Here is a 19,052-nt window from a genome sequence, read left to right on the forward strand (position 1 = left end):
ACTTGAAAATTGAAAGAAAAGCACAATTAAAAGTTTTAAAAACGTGTGTCTTCTAAAAAGACTGAAAATTAAAAAAGTCAGAAAAAATTAAAAAATTTCCCGCTTTTAAAAAACTCATGTTTGCTTACCTTAATTTTTTTTCAGGTTGCCCAAGACAGACACAGGTAGCCCAAGACAAAATACTTCCGCGTCGAAAAAAAAATCTAAGAGAATTTCAAAAAAGCGAAAAAAATTAAATTTTTTCACCCTCGAGAAAATCACCCTGTCAAATTTTCGTGAAAAAAAATTAAGGTAAGCAAACATGAGTTTTTTAAAAGCGGGAAATTTTATATTTTTTTTTCGACTTTTAACTTTCAGTCTTTTTAGAAGACACATGTTTTTAAAATTTTTTTGCTTGTGCTTTTTTTTCAATTTTCAAGTACTTTAGAAAGGAGAAATTTTTTTCAGGTTTTTATTTTAAACCTTTTTAATTTACAGTGTTCCTGAAAGGCCGAGAAGTCTTTTAACTAATTTAAACATTCCAAATCCTACCGAAATTTTTCTGGCTAATTTTTTCATTGCCAGGAGTTGAAACGTCAGCTTCCGGATTGAGAGACGAACGCCTTAACCACTAGACCACCAACAACATTTGACGAAAGCTATTGTTCTTTATTTGACTAAATCCTTTTCGACGAATTTTAAATTAAATAGTAATTTTGGGTGGAAAAATCGAACCCTTCCCATACAGGATCCGAACCTACACTTACAACCTGGTCGGCCGTAGCCTTAACCACTTGGGCACCGGATTGTATGTTGTTACCAACCTTACTATATATATATATTATTCCTTACGTGAGCCCTCACGTACCATTCCAAAATTGACAATTTTTTCAATGTTCCAATAACAAACCAAATATGCTAAAAAACAAAGAGTAATAGTCTTCGTGAATGTTTGAAGCTATTTCAATGTTCGTGAATGTTTGAAGCCAAAAAAATTTGGCACAAGAAAAAAATTTAATTGGAAAAAAAATTTTGACACAACAAAAAACATTGACAAGAAAAAAAATTGGGACCCAAGAAAAAAATTACAGGCAAAATATTTTGAAACGAAAAACAATTTTGACTGGAAAAAAAATTGGCACAAGAAAAACAATTTGAACACAAGAAAAACATTTTGACAGGAAAAAATTTGGACACAAGAAAAAAATTTTTAAAGAACATGCAATAATCAAGACCCACTTAAGTCGGAAATTTGAACTGTTTTATGATGAATTTTCCTAATTCTCCCACTCCGTATTTACTAACAGACGGATGTTTCAAAAACTACCCATGCAAATTGGTCTAAGGGGCTGTTTGTAGCAGTGGGAACCGGAACCGAGCTGCATGGCTCTAGCCTGCATGGCAGGCGGTCCCTCCTAAACAGTCCGGTACTGACGGGAAAAGAAACGCTGAGGAGAAACGTCGCATTTTAGTCGCGTCGAATGCAATTCAAACAATAGTAAATAGATAATGAGATGATCGATCTCATTAAGCTTCATTACCATCTCATTATCTCTTGTTTGAATTGCATTCGACACGACCAAAATGCGACGTATAACCCAGGCCTGAGAAACATAAAAAATTATAAAAATTGGTTCCCCCTCAGCAACCGGCCAGCCCGTTTGAAGGGTTTATATGAAAACATTTTCATCCCGCTAAGTGAAATCTCGCCTCCCGAAGTTCAATTTTCTCACGGCTACGGTTAACCACATAACGGTGCTTAAGCAAAATCGTGAAAGCAAATCAATGGGGCGCGACTTTTCCCACCCAATCAAGTGAGTGTTTTTTGGGATCAGCCTAACAATTTAGTCCCACCATGCAAGTTCTAGGTCATTATCATTGTTCAATTCTTTGGAAATTCACATTTTTTACAGTCAACGAACACCAAAATATTAGCATAGTGGAACTAAATCGTCAGGCTTGCTGTACACTACTCTTTTGCAGTTTGATCCATCCGTATCATGCATGTAGATGTTATGAAAGCAAAGAGCCTGTTTAATGTTATTCACGGCCAATGACGTCTTTGAGTTACTCTCATAGCTATGAGACTGGTACAATATCAAGAGCACGCAATAGTCAAGACCCACTTAAGTTGGAACTGTGAAGATTGCCGGTATCCACAAATGCCGGATTCCACACCATGGCACCATTATCCTGGCCAGTCAATTCATGAAATTTCATAATTAGCTGTCTGGTCCTTCTGGCCAACCAACGCGCAGAGCGAATGTGTCCAATACTGTAGAGCAAGACAGTTGTGATATTGTTATACTTGATCGACCAGCCCTTGAATGTGTAATTGTCAGGTATAAATGACTTCAGTTATGCACCATTGGTCCATTGCCACCTTTGACCGTACCAAAATATCATATATACACATCTTCACTAAGCCAGTTACAACTCTGCATCTTTCTTGGAGGAAACATTGATCAATAATTATAGAGAGTACATTTTGATGAGCTGAGACGCAATGCAAAAGATGCATTTTCGTTTTTGGACCAACATTTTCTGCACAATTGCAGTGTTAAGTGTAAGAGAAGTAGCATGTCAAAGCCAGGAGAAACTTTTAAATGCAACCACCGATGGACGACCAAGTAAGTTATGCATGGTTTAGCATTTTGTTATCTTACAGATCTTTTTTTTCGCCCTCCCAGAATTCAACAGAATCGGGAATGAAATTAATTGTTAGAAAAAGATTTACCTTTTATGCAACTGAGAAAATAAAACAGGGAAGTCACGGAAAGTAAAGGAATTCACCGCATCTCAAGGCACTAGAGTTAGCAATTTCTTCATTTCTTCACTAACGATTTATTAAAAAGACCTTAATTGTACTGAAATTACCGATCTTGCCCTTACTTGTATGGGCCTGTATTGACCGGCACCTAGTCAACATGTTCACCCGAAATGCAAAATGGTAGAGTTTCCCCCAATGAAATACAAATCGAATATACTTTCACTGAGTAATTTTGTATTTAGATTGCTTACTTTGAAATTTGAGATCATTGTTTCGTATTTGAACTTAACTAAATTCATATCGGCGTGTGATTTTAATTGCCATATCCAAAAAATTCATTTATAATGTAGCAGCTTTTGTGATGCAAAACTGCAAATAAAGGAACAGTAAAACAATCGTTCTTCTGAATAAACACTGCTGTTTTTCAATAACTGGTAGGCGAAATTACTTTTATTTTATTAAACTGGAAGACAAATATTAATAATTACATATGTACATCCTGTAATGAAATCTAAAAGCCTTCATAGCATAACCCAATTTCATGTGCGTAGTGTGTTGTGCCGGTAAGTATGGGGCTCAGTGCTAGCATCGGCATTGCATTGTTTTTCGCTATTTTTGTTGTTGTACAATCTGAGATTTCTGACCCTGGTAAGTAATTTAATATTTCCGTAAAAATATAGAAAACATTTTATCAAGCTAGTTGCATGATTATCATGGGAATCTTCAATATTTCAAAGATTTTAGATAGAACGCGAAAATTCTAAGTATAAATAGGTATCGTGCAGGAACGATCAGTCTCCAAGAAGGCGAAATAATTTGAAGTATAATTTCAAGTCACAGACACTAGGCATACTGTGATTGCAAGGCTCTTGTCAGTCAGACATGTACACTTCATTTTACCTATAGTTTGAGAACTTTGAGTGATCCTAATGTTCACCCTGGCTGAATTCCGTCGGATATATATACCATGCAATTTTCACATTTGGCTTTATCTGTTTTAAATAGGCTATGTTCTTATGAGTGCCAAAATTAAAAGATGTTTGGTACCAGACTCGTCACAGCCCATCGAAGGGAGCAAAGTCATTCACACGTCGCAATGCAAAGATTCCTTTGCATTTTTTAAATTTCTTGATACTGGGGCTATTCAACATGTCCAAAGTGGTCTATGTATTCATTTATCAGGCAACAACTGGAGCCCAAAAAATAGAGAAAAGGCGATTCTTAAACGAGGTAAATAGTGTATATATTACCCCATATGAATACATATATATCCAGCACCCGCGAAATCTCTTAGCTACTGCGAAAGCAAAAGTAATTATAGTTGGAGTCACACCAAGGAAGCGCTAAGAAGGAATAATCTTATACAGGGCTTTTTCGAGCCCAATATTTAGCGCGCAATCGATCCCTTGGCGGCGGTCGTTTTCTCGCATAAGAATCGGTTAAAATGAGGTATTTTTCCGTGGACATGCATGTGCGGAAAATGCTCTACTGGATTTTAAGAATTTTTAGAAAAACATATCACAAACCCACCTTCGGTGTTCCCGAATCTCTGGAAAGGAGGCGAACAAATGGGCTTAGCCTTTGCCATAATTTTGCTCCACCACTATACTAAAGATTCATTAAAAATTCCCTCGATTATATAATCTAGGGTTATTATGCATGCAAACTAGACAAATCAGTGTTTTCAATCCTGCATGTTTTAAATGTAGTTCGAACTTATTGCTTTTTAGATTGTTCCAGCCCGAAATTCTTTTTTACCTATACTGGAAAAAGCTTTAGAATAAAAAACAAATGTCTTCGCCCTTCGAGATTCAGACATGCTGACAACGCTGAGCTGATAACTTACTCTGGTTGTGATACGCTTGAATCAACTTACAAATTTATTGATATTATTAAAGGTTTGTAAGACACCACTATTGCCGCCATTATCCGTCATATGTTATCACCTTTTTCACCACTATCAAGTCATTAACGTTGTCATTAAAACTATATGCATAAAATTCTACTGTCCTTTGATTAAACAGGTTAGACAAATAATATTCTGATTCTCCGTCGCCTGTCGCCTTTATGTTGCAGGTTTCGGCAGCGATAACAATAATTGAGAGATCAGTGACAACATGTTTGTAATGTGTATAAAATGTATTTACTACTAATCCACGTATTATAATATTTCAAACATTCATATTTTCAAAATAGTGGTTCAGTATTGCGAGTAATTTCACCTATTGGGTACTCCATACCAACAAATTGCTCTGTCTCATTTGCTGTGTGTAGGTTGTGATTTGTGTCATTTGCCATATATAGATTGTGATTTGATCTGCCTGAAGGATATCGTGAATGGAAAGGAAACCACAAACTCTTTCGATGAATTTTACAAAAGATCTGAAGCGGAGGTCAACTCGCTAGATTCTTTATCCTCAAAGTTTATTTCCACATTGAAACAGGAAATCCCTGAACTGTATAAAGACATCTTATCAACCTTCTTCCCAGTTGATCTAAAGGTTATTAAGAACCTCAAAATCTTGGTGAATCATTTCGGAATTGAAAAGATGAAAGCCTATCCATCATTATTTCTGGCAACTGCTTTCATCAGACGAACAATGGGCGTGGACACAAGCAATCCCGCTGTTTGTGGAGGTGACATAATATTCTGTTATTGCTAATTTTTAAATGACAAAAAAGCATTTTGTTTGTCCAGGTTGTTCGTTATACCTAATAAAAGAGGCGTGTGCATAGAACACAAATTCGGATTGGGGATTAAAGATCTACCAACAAGCCTCCAGATAATCCAATAAATATTAAATTTAGTTGAGCCATGCACTAAAAATGCTACACTTAACAACGTATAGTTAAAATTTACTGATCGTTCCGTTCAATAAACCAAACCCTATCAGTGAAATTACAGGCAGTAATATGAAAGTAATATGCAGTTTTGGTCAAATGATTAGCCAATTACGGTTTGGAGCAAATTTAACCGTGTAATTTGCAGGGGTAACATATAAAAACAGGGTCAGGTCACGAGTTGCCAAAAAATTTTCTCAGAGTGGTCAGTACCAGCAGCCCTTTGTTCAGTTTTGGAAAGTTGGGTATGAGTTAAATTCAGCAGGATGATATAATTTCTCTTATATCATTATATCTTATATCATTTTCTTAAAAATGCAATTTGCTTTAAGGTACTGTGCACACTATTGCTGGTGTACCCACAGTTGACGAGGAAGACGCAAAATATAAACTGAGTCTGAGTGAAAGCGAATTAGCTTCACTTTTAGATGAAGAAAATTATCGAGCCCAGCGAGCAATTGACATGGAAAGAGAGGAAGACGAGAGAGCTGTAAGTGTATACAATTGAAAGAAAATATGCGATAAGTAAACTCCAATCATCATGTGCGCTTCAATGTTTCTCGTCTTCATTTTGTGCCTGCGCGCAAACGTGATATCGCGGTTGATCACGCAGACCATGTGCGTATATATATATTATAAGTTGACTAAAAAAAATTGATGATAAAGTCCTTATTTTAGGGCATTAACACGACCGAGTTTCACGTAAGTGCAGTGCAGAAACTAATTGATCGTTTGGATGGTAAATATTATCATAAATTCTGGACCCCTGCAAGTTTAAAAAACGCAATGAAAGACTGTGGATTTACAGATCCCAGTGAAGTCAAATTTCCTCCTCGTGGAGATGGTATGTCGGGAATAGAATACTTGGAATACCTTTTCTCGAGAGATTCTGCGTTGCTACCTAAAAAAAATTTGAATTTTCCATGGCCACTTGCTATTGCTTTGAATATTCAGACTTCGCTAAGACAGTGCAATTGGATTTGGCGTCGTCTTGAAAATGGAGAACGAATTGTTCGATACAGCAGGTGTGTATTGATTTTTACATTAGACTATCAGTCACAGTAAGTCACAGATTCTTCACGGTCGGCGAAAAACAACAGGAAAACTCAGCATCCTACTATAAGACTATTAAAAATAAAAACGTATTTTAAATTATTTATCGTCTTCACTTGTCCATCTTCGATTCCACTCAATCGCATAATTCTCTCTTTGCTATTCAGATACACATTTGACTATAACCTTAAAAACGTAAAATGCAAGCCAAGCGATTGGAATATATGTACAATTCCACGTATAATTGAAGATGGCGGTGTCTGTGGAAGGCAGTCAACTTTAGCTCGAGTTACTAATCATTGTCTTGGAATTGCCTCTGGTGCAATAAAACAACCCGCTCATGCAGCTGGCTACACTTACACCAAGTCTGGTGAGGGTTATAGGTTTAAAATATTTCAAGGAATAACGAACATCATGAATACGTATGCTGTATGGCATTTGAGTGATGACGCAAGAGAATCTGGATGGAAAATTAACGCAGAATACCATCAGGGGCTGACACGTGCAATGAACCACGGATACAAGTCATATCGTGATGGTCGCATTGCATTGTTGATTTTCTCCCGTATTTACGACGCTAAACTACGCCGCAACTCACGAGAACTGCTTGTGGAAGCCTTGGAAGGTAATCCGCATATGATGGATGTTTGGATGAAGTTAATCCATGATGTCACCAAACGGAATGGTTTACCAGTCGAGGGCGTTAATATCTTAAAGAGAATACCATCAAAATGTCCTCAAGGTCTCGACGAATCTTTCAGAAGCAGACTGATAGTGCTTGTCGAGAAACATTTAAGCTCTTATATGCAAATGTACCTGGAGGTTTTGCTCAGATTACTTGCACCACCATCATGTTGCTCGATTGACAAGCCAATGTATTTGGATATTCTTAGATCTGCGTGGAAAAATGAAAAGCGATCACTAGTCAAAGAATATCTGTTTGATGGTTATGCTTCATGTGCTTCAAAATCGGCCAGTATACCGGAATTCGCCGGAATTGTACAACATCAGGTCTTCTCGAAAATTGAAACAAAATTGCCTGAATTAAACGCTTTCACAGGACTCCTAAACTCCCTTTCGTCATTGCTGATTATGAAAGGTGACGTTGAGGTTGAGAAGAGTAAAAGTTTATTAGTCGATTTCTTTGCGACCGTCTGTGAAGTGTTTCCAAGATTCCGAGTTACAGAATCAGCTTGGGTGGTTGCTCCTCACTACCGCGCATGCGTGAAAGCACAACTTGAGTTTTTGAAGAAATATGCCAATGACTCGTATCAAGTCGTGTTGAACAATTGGATCCTTCTACAAGATAAATCTGCTAAAAAGAAAGAGACCTGGAATGAGTACTTCATTAAAGATTGGTTGCAAGGTAGAACGGGCGATATCATTCCTCTATTGGTAGGAGTTAAAGAATCCGTGGATGGCGGATTAATACATGAAATAAAAGGTAAGATTTAGTAATATTTTCCTGATGACAATGCTGTTGTCCCTGTTCTTCCCCTTGGTTGATTAATATCAGTTGTTTTTTTCACGCTTACCTTATATTTCAAAGTTTTCGGGTTCTGATCTTTAGCATCATTGTTTTCAAATTGAACTCAAATTTAGTGAACATCGCCAAAAACAAGCCAACCAGTATGTCTTCAACTTGGAAAAGTCAAACAAGCAGTAAAAATGCTGTCGATGGGAAGACCGATCATCTTATCTCGGGTGGTTCGTGTGCCGTGACAAAGACAGAAGACAATCCTTGGTTCAAGCTAGACCTTCAAAAATCGACGGTTGTAAGTGAAAGTGATTAAGCGACTGCAGATTCTTCAAATTGCGTCACATCTTCAATAAATGCTCCTCAAATGTTGTTATCTCTATTTTTCTTTAGGTGTATGGATTGTTGCTATCGAACACTGAAGACAAACAAGGAAACAGACTCGAAAATTTTGAAATTCACATTGGTGACAGCGACGACCAGAACGGTGTGACAAATCCAAAGTAAGTTGCAGTTAGAAAAAGATGACCTCCTGGCACTTTTAAAAAGCTAAAGAAAAAATTACAAAAAAAATACAAAGATACAATAATACAGCTATTATGTTGAGCCATTATTTTCCTAGATGTGGTAAACGTCATTTCGTACGGCGAGGTGAAACAAGAGCTTTCTATTGTGATCCACCATTGGCTGGACAGTACATTACCATCAATATTTTCGGCATTAAAAAGCTCCTACCAATATGTGAGATAGCCGTCTATGATTCAGAGTTAACAAGTAAGTTCATGAACGGGAATTATACTCACATGAATGTGCATTTTTTACTGTCTACATTCTTTTAGAATTGGTCCTGTTGTATGCGTATATAGTATAAGTAGTAAATAATAACACGGAAATTTAAAAGCATGTAGCCTCTTTGTTGCAGTCGTTGGCCGGACTTAAACCTTATAACGTTACAGTGTAAAGATTTCAACCACAAAGGACCGAGATTGTCGTTTTCGCCTACGTTTTTTAGGTTACCGGGAGCATGGAGTTAAAATGGACGTTTGGAGAAATGTCCCCACAAGAGATATCCAACGATTGTACGATGATCAACGTTATCCTAACAGCCCTGATGAAGAACGAAGGCTTTCGACATTTGATATTAAAAATTTTGGAAATTACTATGGAGGACGGCTCTCTGCCGTGTATCAGGTACATGCACATGTTATAACGCCGCCACAGACATGTCGAATCTTGTGTGCGAAGTGGTGGGTCACTACAACATTTCTCTTGCATGCAACCATTACATGAGATTCATAATCTGAAATGTAATAAGATTAGCATAAAAGCGAGTTTCAGATTGACTTCAGGGGCAGGTTGTTCAAAAGCCGGTTAGCTTAACACTGGGTTAAAGCAAATATTTACATCGATTTTTTAATCGCTTGTTTACAAACTTGAATATCTTTTTCCATAAATATTTTCTGGACCGACAAAAGCCATATTTTGTAAATGTTTTAAAACGAACAGTGGCTCAGACGCACTTAAACCAAAACAGTGGATTATAAAATTTAATCTTTGGGCTTAACAGTGGATTATAAAATTTAATCTTTTTAAGCTTTGAACACCTGGCCCCTGGCACGTCACATGCAATGCGTTTGCCAGATTAACAAATCACGAGCGCAATCAATCAGCGAGATGTATAACGTTGCGTGTGATGAGAATTCTCTTTGTGCTCTTGTGGTTAAGATGTGGTTGAACAAGTTCATCTTCGTTGATTTCTATATTCGAAATTTGCCTCTGAAGAGATAGAAGCAATTTACAAGTATGTTACAATGGCAAACTAAAAACACGAATTATTTCTATTCCACTCTCTCCATCCATATAGCCATTAGAGACTGGCAATTATACTTTCTACTCGGCTTGCAATGATGAATGTGAACTATTTCTTCGACACGGAGAAAGTGAAGAGAATTTGAAAAAGATCATTTCACTAACGAAAGCTACAAGATATAAGGTTTGGAAGTAAGTATACAGAATAAATCCATTGGTAGTTTTCATTTAGAGATTCACTACATTTTCTAACGTGAACCCAAACCTGCAACTGAGATTGAAAAATTTAACATGCTGAAATTCTGGTGCATTAGGTATAGTTATATTGGCAATACAATCTCTTCTATAGTCAGTCTCCTGATCAAAAATCCACGCCAATCCATCTTGAGGAAGGGAAATTTTATGAGCTGGTTGCGACGATCAAGCAAGAGCGACATTGGAACTTTCTAACTGTGGCTGTGGAATTACCGAGTGGAAAGTTTGTCGCACCAATCCCAGCTAAGCGTCTCTTCATTGGTAAGTGTGTAACGTGCAATTCTTGTCTACAGCACTAAAAGCACCACAATGTGCATGTAAAAATGTCTTATAATCCAAGTTGATCGCTTTTTTCAGACACAAAAGAAGAAAGCAAAGTTATCGCTTGAGTGACCAAGGATCGTCTCTGAAAACTTACTACAACATAATACTATCATTAATTTACATGGGGATTTCACTTTTGTAGTCTAGTTTGAATGGTCTCTGCATGACGAATTACGTATAATACTGTCATTAATTATTAGTTTTCATTTTTATGGTTTAGTTTAAATGGGGTTGAATATATGATAGCAACAAATATACCAAAATAAAAGTTTACCATTTCTTGCTCTGCATCGTTTATCTTCTCATTGCTTTGAATGGTTGTCTCAACTCTCAAACATACATTTTGAATAAGTTATAAGACCTCTCTCCCTCGATAAGTTCTTGCACATGCAATAATATACTTTAATTCCATCTTTTTGCATTAAAACATTTATTTATAGATTTTATACCCTTCACATGCACAATTAAGACAATTTATACATATATTTTGAAAAAATAAATATTGCTGCGTTTGCTATAAATTAAATGCAGAGAATATTATGCAGAGAATATTATGCAAAGAATATTCTTCATTTAGCATTGCATTTAATTTATAGCATACGCAGAAATATTTATTTTTTCAATACAATTAAAGAGACGGTTTTCTTTTTAATTCATTGTTTAATCCGGCGAGTTAACAGGCGAAGTGGGTATCATATTATATTCGTTCTCATTCCACTCTTGTCTTTTACCTGATGCAAGAATACCAAACGCAATACAACCAAGAAGCGAAACACCACCAGAAATATAGAATACGGTTCTCCATTCGTCAAGAGTCTGTTAAAAAAAATAAATTATGTTTTCTATATATTTTGTATAAAATATGACTAAAATATGATTCATGTTTTTTATGTATGAAATACTACGCGGATTGGTACGAAGGGCATTGCATGCATTTTACAAATGGCCTATATACATAAAGACACAGCGACTTTGATCAGTTAATGCATTATATTAATAACATGCCGAATGCGTAGAGTATTCTTAACATATTTAATGTTGTACATTTTCGCCTTCAACTGAGTTATCATCAGACGAAAGGGAGATGATTTTAAGGTATTGAAATAAGCCTTTGTGGATGTAGACAAACATATACTATTATACACTGTACAGCTGTGTGGTATACCACACGGCAAGGGTCATACAAATGGCTTATTACAAGTTCTCAAAAGTCACTTCACGCTCCCTTTAATCTCTGGTAAGCGGGAATAAGGTAAACTTATGGATATTTTTAGATAACCCACATTATCACTTGCACAGTCTAAGGACAATGTTTTTAGTTCATCTCATGCAGCCTGCATGCATTACAAAACCATACAATAGTTTGCATTGAAAATTTATCATATATACCTCGTTTGGTGTTAGAGCTCCTGCAATCGATGGTCCTATGATACCAGGCAATGTTGCAACACAGTTTGAAATTCCCATCAATAATCCGGCATATCTTGGTCCAATATCGATCATATTTACACTGAACCCACACCATATAAGACCTCCGATTCCGACCCCAAGGGTTAAAAATACCACCGCTATATTTTTGCTGGTTGTGTAACCAACTGCCGCTGTGAAAATGGCTTGTAATAGAAAACCTACGGGTATTAAATACAGTAGCGTAAGATATCATAAGAGATAGACGAATGAAAATACAGTGATAATGTTTGTTTACGTATTAACTTACCTGTACAAACACTGACTTTTCTCACAGAAGTTGTTGAACAGACTTTTTTTGCTATTATAAAGTCGGACGTAAATCCACTGAAATGGAGAACCACCGTCATAGCTAAGTAGGGAAGAGCTGCCAAAAAACCAGTCTATAGATGACATAAAAGATAAACCACTCAAGCTCCAAAATTCTGTGGTGAATTTTACCGTGGGTACACGGCAAAAATGTTTAAATCCATACAGTGTTATAATGCTCATTCTTGCATGCCTCGCTAATAATACCCTGTGAAAAATGACTATACACGTGCAACTATGCACAACACATGCAAGTGACATAGATATGAATGTATCGTGTCCTCGACGTTTAATGTTCTTACCGCGAGTAATTCAATCCCAAGAACAGCCTTCATATATGTTGGTAGAGTTGTAAGCAAAGTATAGTAACCCCAGTTTTGACAAAAGTGAGCAGCAACGATCGCCCAAACAGGAGTAGAAAGTAATATCGATTTCCATGGAACTTTGCAATCCTAAAAAATGGAAGCATTGATATAAATGAAAAATGAACCAGAACTTTGTACAAAAAAAACAAGGACATCATAAAAGATCTTTGTACTGCTAACAGCCTAAACCTCTCTTACCAAAGTTTCACTTTCACCTTTCAAACTCTTTTCAATATAATTTAGTTCTTTCTTGCTAATTTTTTGGTGTTCATTTGGAGAGTTGGTTACCATAAAGAACCACAAGAAACTCCATAAAATCCCTAGAAAACCTAAAAAGGTGTCGGATACTCGTAAGACTAAGTCAGGTACTCGTAGTCACTGCCAAAGCTCCCTATTAATGTCGCCAGGAGCACTCCAGAGACACGCGGTGTTTGTACACAGAACCCAAACTCACCGAAGAAATAAAAGACTGCAGGCCAGCCATACATCTTTACCAATATTCCAGATACTGGCATCGCAAATACAGTTCCAATAAAAGAACCTATAATCAAAGTTCGTAGACTTGAGGTTAAATAATATTAATATAATATATAATTTAACAGGTCTAGCAAGTACATAAAACAGGTTTTGTAGTTGAGTAGAAAACGTTTTTGTATAATCAAGTTTTCTCAAAACAACAAAGTATAACATGATTAACATATCCCGTTTATATGATAGTAATATTATATATAATCCTGCATGCAATATAATTTGTCGAAATTATACCTGAATTAGTCAACGCCACCATTTTAGATCTTTCTAAGATTGGCGCCCATCGACTCATAACTGCATGATTTGATGAATATATTACACCCTTAACGAAGCATATATAGGAATTACAGTCGAAGTTACAATGCCGGTCGCACTTAATGTTTGCCACCAGAGGAGTCCGCAACAGTTAAAATAACATTGCATGAGGAATGTCCGATGTTTACAACTATACTGTAAACCTCACATAAGTTCTACATTAGTATATCTTTGTCGTACCTGAGCTATTCCTTCAAGGACACGTAATGCAATAAGCCAAGAAACACTTCGTCTCGTAGCAACTGGCGTCAGCATAGTAAGAATACTGGCAATAAGTATTCCGCCGCCAAATAAATTCTTCCCACCGTATTTTGAAGCGAGAAATCCACCCGGTATTTGAGTTGTTATGTAACCAAAGAAGAATGAGGAAAGGATCAAGCCTGCCAATGTATGAATGAACTTGATAAACAACGCGTGTTCAGTAAAACTAAGACGTGAAAACTCAGTGAACCACTATAACTCGTAAAGGTTACTGGTCTGGTTTTAGTTTCTAGTTTAACCAGGGAGCAGCGTGGCAACGGCTACAAATAACTTAGGAGAGAAGTTAACCTTAGCTGAAAATGTCGAGAAGTGTTTTTGCCTGTTTTTAGGCTGTTATGAGTTTATCATAACACATTTGATGCGAAGTTGATCTGGTTTTTGTTCTGAATAATTTACTATATAGAACTGACAGAAAAGAAAGCTGTTTGAAATAATGATTTCGTCTTCATCATCTCTATTCTATTTGGGTAAATACTGTTTAAGTAATATCCGACATGCAAGTATGGAAATTATGAATCTAAGTGAGTTTTATAAACGTGTCTAATGACACAACCCACGACACACGATCCTCGTGACGGTCACAAGACTATCACAAGATTAATAATAAAACGCGTTCACTTCACTTCCGCATTCAACATAATAAAGCTGTCACCCTTCAAGAAGGATAACGCAGAGTCGCAGAACAAACCAGAAAAGGAGAAAGAAAATAAAGAAAAAAACAAAATGAAGATCGAAAGATATATGACTGTGTTTCTTACACTAGTTTTTACCTGCAGAGCGGCTTCCCGGGACAATCGCAATAACCGACCTATCATCGGAGTTATGGCGCAATCGACAGAAGGTGAAAGCTTTGCCAAGTTTGGTGATTCGTATATAGCTGCTTCTTATATAAAATATTTAGAATCGTCTGGAGCTCGAGTTGTACCGATAATGAATGATCTGAACGAGGAAGAGGCTGAGAAACTGTTTTACTCAATTAATGGGGCATTATTCCCGGGTGGTGGTGTCAGTGTTCAAACATCGGGGTATGCTCGAATTGGTAAACAGTTCTTTACACTAGCAAAGAAATCTTATGACAAAGGAGATTATTTTCCGGTTTGGGGAACATGCCTAGGAAATGAATTTTTGTCAGTTATGGCTAGTAACGACGCTAATATTTTATCCACAACAGATTCAGAAAATTACACAATACCGCTAAATTTCTCATCAAATTATCGTGATAGCAAATTATTTCGCGATATTTCAGACGACCTGGCAAAATTTGTATCCAGTGCGCCAACTACCATCAACATGCACCAATACTCCGTGTTGCTTTCCAAATTTAAGAAAAATGATAATATAAGCAAATTTTTTCGCATCTTATCGACAAACAACGACAGAAATGGTAAAACATTTGTATCCACAATGGAAGGAATAAGATATCCCATTTATGGCATTCAGTGGCATGCAGAAAAGAATTCGTTCGAATGGAATCTGAATGAAAATATTCCTCATCAAGCAATGTCAATTAGACTAACACAATACATGTCAAATTTCTTTGTAAACGAAGCCAGATCAAGTCAACATAAGTTTCCTACACTGAAAGAGGAAGCAGCAGCCCTAATTTATAATTATTCGCCATTTTATACTGGAAATATATCCAACTTTGAACAGTGCTATATATTCAAATCTAAAACTATTCACGTTGAGCATTAATTCCGAATACTAATAATCTTTATATAAGTTAAAGTTGATCTCACATTTTGAACAGAAATGTGTCTCAACAAATTTTAGTGTGGCTTAGAAGACACTTGGATTACAGTAGAGTATAGACTATAGGCCAATTATCAGCCAGGTGAAAAACTCACTGGAGTACTAACATCAGTGTACATGTGTATTTCAACCCAACGCATTTATCCAATCCCATGCATTTAAATCATTAGCATGTGCACTGAATCAATTTGTTATTCGTTAAAAGTTTATGTGTAATAATTCTTCAACTGGGGGATCCCACGGAATTCGCCCCTCTCTGGAGCGAAATATGGGACCCTGGGTACGAGGTTAATCGAATGGTTTGATCTCGTTATTGTTGTATTTGACGATCTTGTTCGTGCTACTTCTCCGAACAAAATTTGAAAGGCTATAATCAGTTTCTATAGTATAAAGGCTAGTTTCCATCCAGAAAATTATCGCGAGTGAAAGTTTCTTGACACGAAGTAAAATTAGGAAACTTTCCTGACCGTTCCTTGTTTATTAATACGATGATTGCGATGATTAGGCTGATAAAGTGATATTGATAACTGATAAGCCACCTGGAGCCGCGGTTATATAAAACTCTTTGGCGACTGCGTAGTGATTGGTCAATTCTGTAACTACGTTTTTACACAACCGGCACAAATTGCTCTTGTGTCGGGACTTAAACAGGGCCGTGGTGAAGGAGTGAGAATTGCAGGTGACATGTGATAGTGACCAACTTTTTAACGAAAACTATTTCAGTGAACGGGATCTTCCCAGTGAATATTTTTGCCAAATTGATTTAGCGGAACGGCATTGGTATGAGAAATTGGTTGAAAAATGTTCCAGGCTCATGGTAATGATGCACAGCCATCAATGATGCAAAGGCCAAGCAAATAAAAATTCAAAACTGATCGTAAAGACTCTAGATTCTCAGAAACAATAATTCCAAAAAATATTTATTCAAAAATATTTATTATGAAATAATTTCAAAATATTTTGCAACCAAGAACAAAGAAAGATCGACTCTGTGTATGAGCACTCTATGTATTGCAAAGCAATTCAACAAACCACTTTCAGTAACAATGTGAATTAATAGAAATATCACCTTCCCAATCACAATTCCTCTGGGCATCAGAAATGACAACATTCAATAATATATGAAATACAAGTGATGGAAAATGAATATGGTACCTTGCAAATTAGTATTCCAGTTGAATTCTGCAACATCCTTAAGAATATAGAACAAAAATTGATCAATTCATACCATCAGTGGCGTAGCCAGCCTGACGATTTTATCCCGCTATGTAAATTTCGAGTCATTATAATTATTTGTGCCTTTAGAAATCTATTGTTTTCACAGTCAGTGAACACTAAGATATTAGCATAGCGGGACAAATCGACAGGCTGGCTACGCTACTGCATACCATCTATATTCCCAGCCTAGAACTTTGCACTAATTAACTGGTAGTTTCTAAATAAATCACATGGTAATTAAATTAGGTCACACATATATGTTTAGTATCTACAAAAGTCTACATGAAACTCTGCATTGAAGAATGAACTTTTAAAAGCCAAAAGAATAAGAAACTTTCTCAAGTAGTTGTATGATGCTATATACACACCTCAGTTTCAAGGCCATGTCCAAACTTTGTTACATTATTCACCATGGCAACCATTGCTACACTCAGATTTACTCTCAAGGCATATGCATTAAAGAAACCAAACATAGCCAGAAATGTAACCATATAGCGCTTTGGGATAAATGAACACAAACAGCCCTGATCTTCCCAACTGAACTGATTAGTTGAGTCCACTAAGTTTTGCATTAATGTGTCTTTAATATCTTGCTGGTCATCATTGTCTGTTTGGCTCCTTCTTTCTGTCATAGGAAACTGTTCCTCCTTCTGTTCCATTATGTCACTTTCTAAAACATAACACAAACAATGTTACAGGGATCAGAAATCTGAAACCCTACATTCCCTACAAGTAACTTTTAAAAAGATGCACAGGGCCAATTAATCTAATAACCTGGGTCTTGTTGGATAAAACCTGTAGGTAAGTTAAGGTAACTTAAAATTTGTTATTCTGATTGGCTAACTGTTACTCACTGTAGTTAAAAGCTACCGCCTTTTTATACAAATAGCTTCAGATACTCTAGATACAGCAACCTTTGTTTTAATTCAAGTACAATATCATTGACCAAAATGAAAGTGGGATGAAGATCAATTTACATTTCTAGGAACTATACTACTTTCCACCACCTTCTTAAATTCACTAGTGTAATTAAAGTTCCACTACACCCCTGGGCAATCAGTGGCATAATTTAAGAATGATAATCGAGGGGTGTTTATTCACATATTCAGTTCTGCCTGATGGATTTCTTTTGTAAGTGCAATAGTAAATAGGTTAAAATAGAAATCCATTGGGCAGAACTGAATATATGAATAAACACCCCCGAATTTTTGTTCTATTGCTTTGTAACAATCTTTTGATAATGCTCAAAATCAAAAATTTCACTGACATTTGGTAATGAATTACTGGCAGATGATAAAAAAGTGAATTGAATAAAGCATTTTATTTCATCAATGATCGGTGTCAGTGATCACCAACAACGTACAGCCCTTTGGCTATTTGCCTATGAATGTGATATTAAAATGGGAACCACCTATGATGCAGAAAGAATTACAAGTATTGACTTTTCTTTTAGAAGGAAAGAACCCTGGGTGCAGTTTAATTTATATCCTGACTACACCAAACAGGAGTGAGTCACAGCTAGATTTGCGGTAGACATGACATGGCAGCTGTACACCTAAAGATTATATTAATATATTGAAATGAGCAAAAGTAGCTACCTATACTATATTCGTTTAAAATACTTCACACATGCTGTAGCAAATGGCCGGAGGTAAATTTGAAATCATGGGTCATGACACTGTCAAGAATCACAATTATAACTTACTTTTTGAACCTTCTTCCATGTTAAAAAGGCCTTACTAGGCTGTTAAATAACATTTTGTCGCCACGACATGTTGATCTTCGCATGAATACTCATTATTCAAAACCCCCCACACGTTTGCTTTGTTGAGCGCATTGATATGATCGCTGACAGAATTTTGCGTAAAATTACCAAGTCAAATGAGTAACTCATTGAAATGCAGACAACACTTCAAACCTGTGCTTCGACACAGGAAGAACTGAAGTACTTCATCTTGTAAAGGTAAATGTACTTGTATTTTTTACTTTGGGTGATTGGCTATTGGATGAATCATAGATGAACAAACTAAATAAAACCGTATTGATTTAGTTTTGAAATTAATCAATGAACCATGTTGGTTTATTCATCTCAATGCTTTGGGCACGGTATGGGGTGTTTTTTTGCGCTTAGGCAGTCAGGTTGTATAATGTTCTGATTCTGATGGAACAAAACTTTTTGCCAGATTTTCTCTTCATTGAAAATACGAAATTCCTTTGAAGGGCCTGTGGAGGAGATAGCGCCAGTGATGAAACTAACTTTTCAATCCAACAGCTTTTTGCACTCTTTTTCGAATACAGTAAGTTTTCGATTTTACTGACACCCAGG

General features: G+C 36.4%; 3 protein-coding genes across 4 annotated transcripts; 2 read left to right on the top strand and 1 right to left on the bottom strand.

The window, feature by feature from the left end:
* The first annotated feature begins 1,890 nt into the window (after positions 1–1,890).
* Positions 1,891–10,766, top strand: LOC114524491. 2 transcript variants are annotated; one of them, XM_028545583.1, is made up of 14 exons: positions 1,891–2,609; positions 3,755–3,979; positions 4,480–4,647; positions 5,054–5,386; positions 5,923–6,080; positions 6,269–6,615; positions 6,811–8,087; positions 8,246–8,418; positions 8,514–8,623; positions 8,743–8,894; positions 9,133–9,311; positions 9,985–10,121; positions 10,279–10,445; positions 10,542–10,766. In XM_028545583.1, exons 1-14 carry the CDS (start codon positions 2,486–2,488, stop codon positions 10,571–10,573), a joined length of 3,582 nt encoding a protein of 1,193 aa, XP_028401384.1. In that variant the 5' UTR covers positions 1,891–2,485; the 3' UTR covers positions 10,574–10,766. The 2 variants fall into 2 exon arrangements, with proteins under 2 accessions (XP_028401384.1, XP_028401385.1); XM_028545584.1 differs by lacking the exon at positions 1,891–2,609 and adding an exon at positions 3,053–3,397.
* A 17-nt stretch (positions 10,767–10,783) lies between these two features.
* Positions 10,784–18,648, bottom strand: LOC114524492 (sialin-like). Its single transcript, XM_028545585.1, has 11 exons — positions 18,432–18,648; positions 17,095–17,396; positions 16,664–16,700; positions 13,676–13,875; positions 13,415–13,502; positions 13,104–13,190; positions 12,848–12,978; positions 12,587–12,736; positions 12,226–12,358; positions 11,898–12,136; positions 10,784–11,324 (listed from the first exon to the last, which is right to left on the bottom strand). Exons 1-11 carry the CDS (start codon positions 18,448–18,450, stop codon positions 11,169–11,171), a joined length of 1,542 nt encoding a protein of 513 aa, XP_028401386.1. The 5' UTR covers positions 18,451–18,648; the 3' UTR covers positions 10,784–11,168.
* Positions 13,882–16,651, top strand: LOC114524495 (gamma-glutamyl hydrolase-like). Its single transcript, XM_028545588.1, has one exon. It carries the CDS (start codon positions 14,300–14,302, stop codon positions 15,449–15,451), a length of 1,152 nt encoding a protein of 383 aa, XP_028401389.1. The 5' UTR covers positions 13,882–14,299; the 3' UTR covers positions 15,452–16,651.
* Positions 18,649–19,052: the final 404 nt, after the last annotated feature.

Source organism: Dendronephthya gigantea, unplaced genomic scaffold, assembly GCF_004324835.1.
Source record: "Dendronephthya gigantea isolate DGI-Jeju-01 unplaced genomic scaffold, DenGig_1.0 000031F, whole genome shotgun sequence".
Classification (NCBI taxonomy): Eukaryota; Metazoa; Cnidaria; class Anthozoa; order Malacalcyonacea; family Nephtheidae; genus Dendronephthya; species Dendronephthya gigantea.

Bases quoted from the DNA above. Each gene is read 5' to 3' on its own strand.
- LOC114524491 (XM_028545583.1), top strand. From the start codon at position 2,486: ATGCAAAAGATGCATTTTCGTTTTTGGACCAACATTTTCTGCACAATT. The intron at 2,610-3,754 runs GTAAGTTATGCA...TGTTTTAAATAG, and splicing joins AACCACCGATGGACGACCAA to GCTATGTTCTTATGAGTGCC. The intron at 10,446-10,541 runs GTAAGTGTGTAA...CGCTTTTTTCAG, and splicing joins AGCTAAGCGTCTCTTCATTG to ACACAAAAGAAGAAAGCAAA.
- LOC114524495 (XM_028545588.1), top strand. From the start codon at position 14,300: ATGACACAACCCACGACACACGATCCTCGTGACGGTCACAAGACTATC.
- LOC114524492 (XM_028545585.1), bottom strand. The intron at 13,876-16,663 runs GTACCATATTCA...ATACATTGGCAG, and splicing joins CTGGAATACTAATTTGCAAG to GCTTGATCCTTTCCTCATTC. The intron at 12,737-12,847 runs GTAAGAGAGGTT...TCCATTTTTTAG, and splicing joins AAGGTGAAAGTGAAACTTTG to GATTGCAAAGTTCCATGGAA.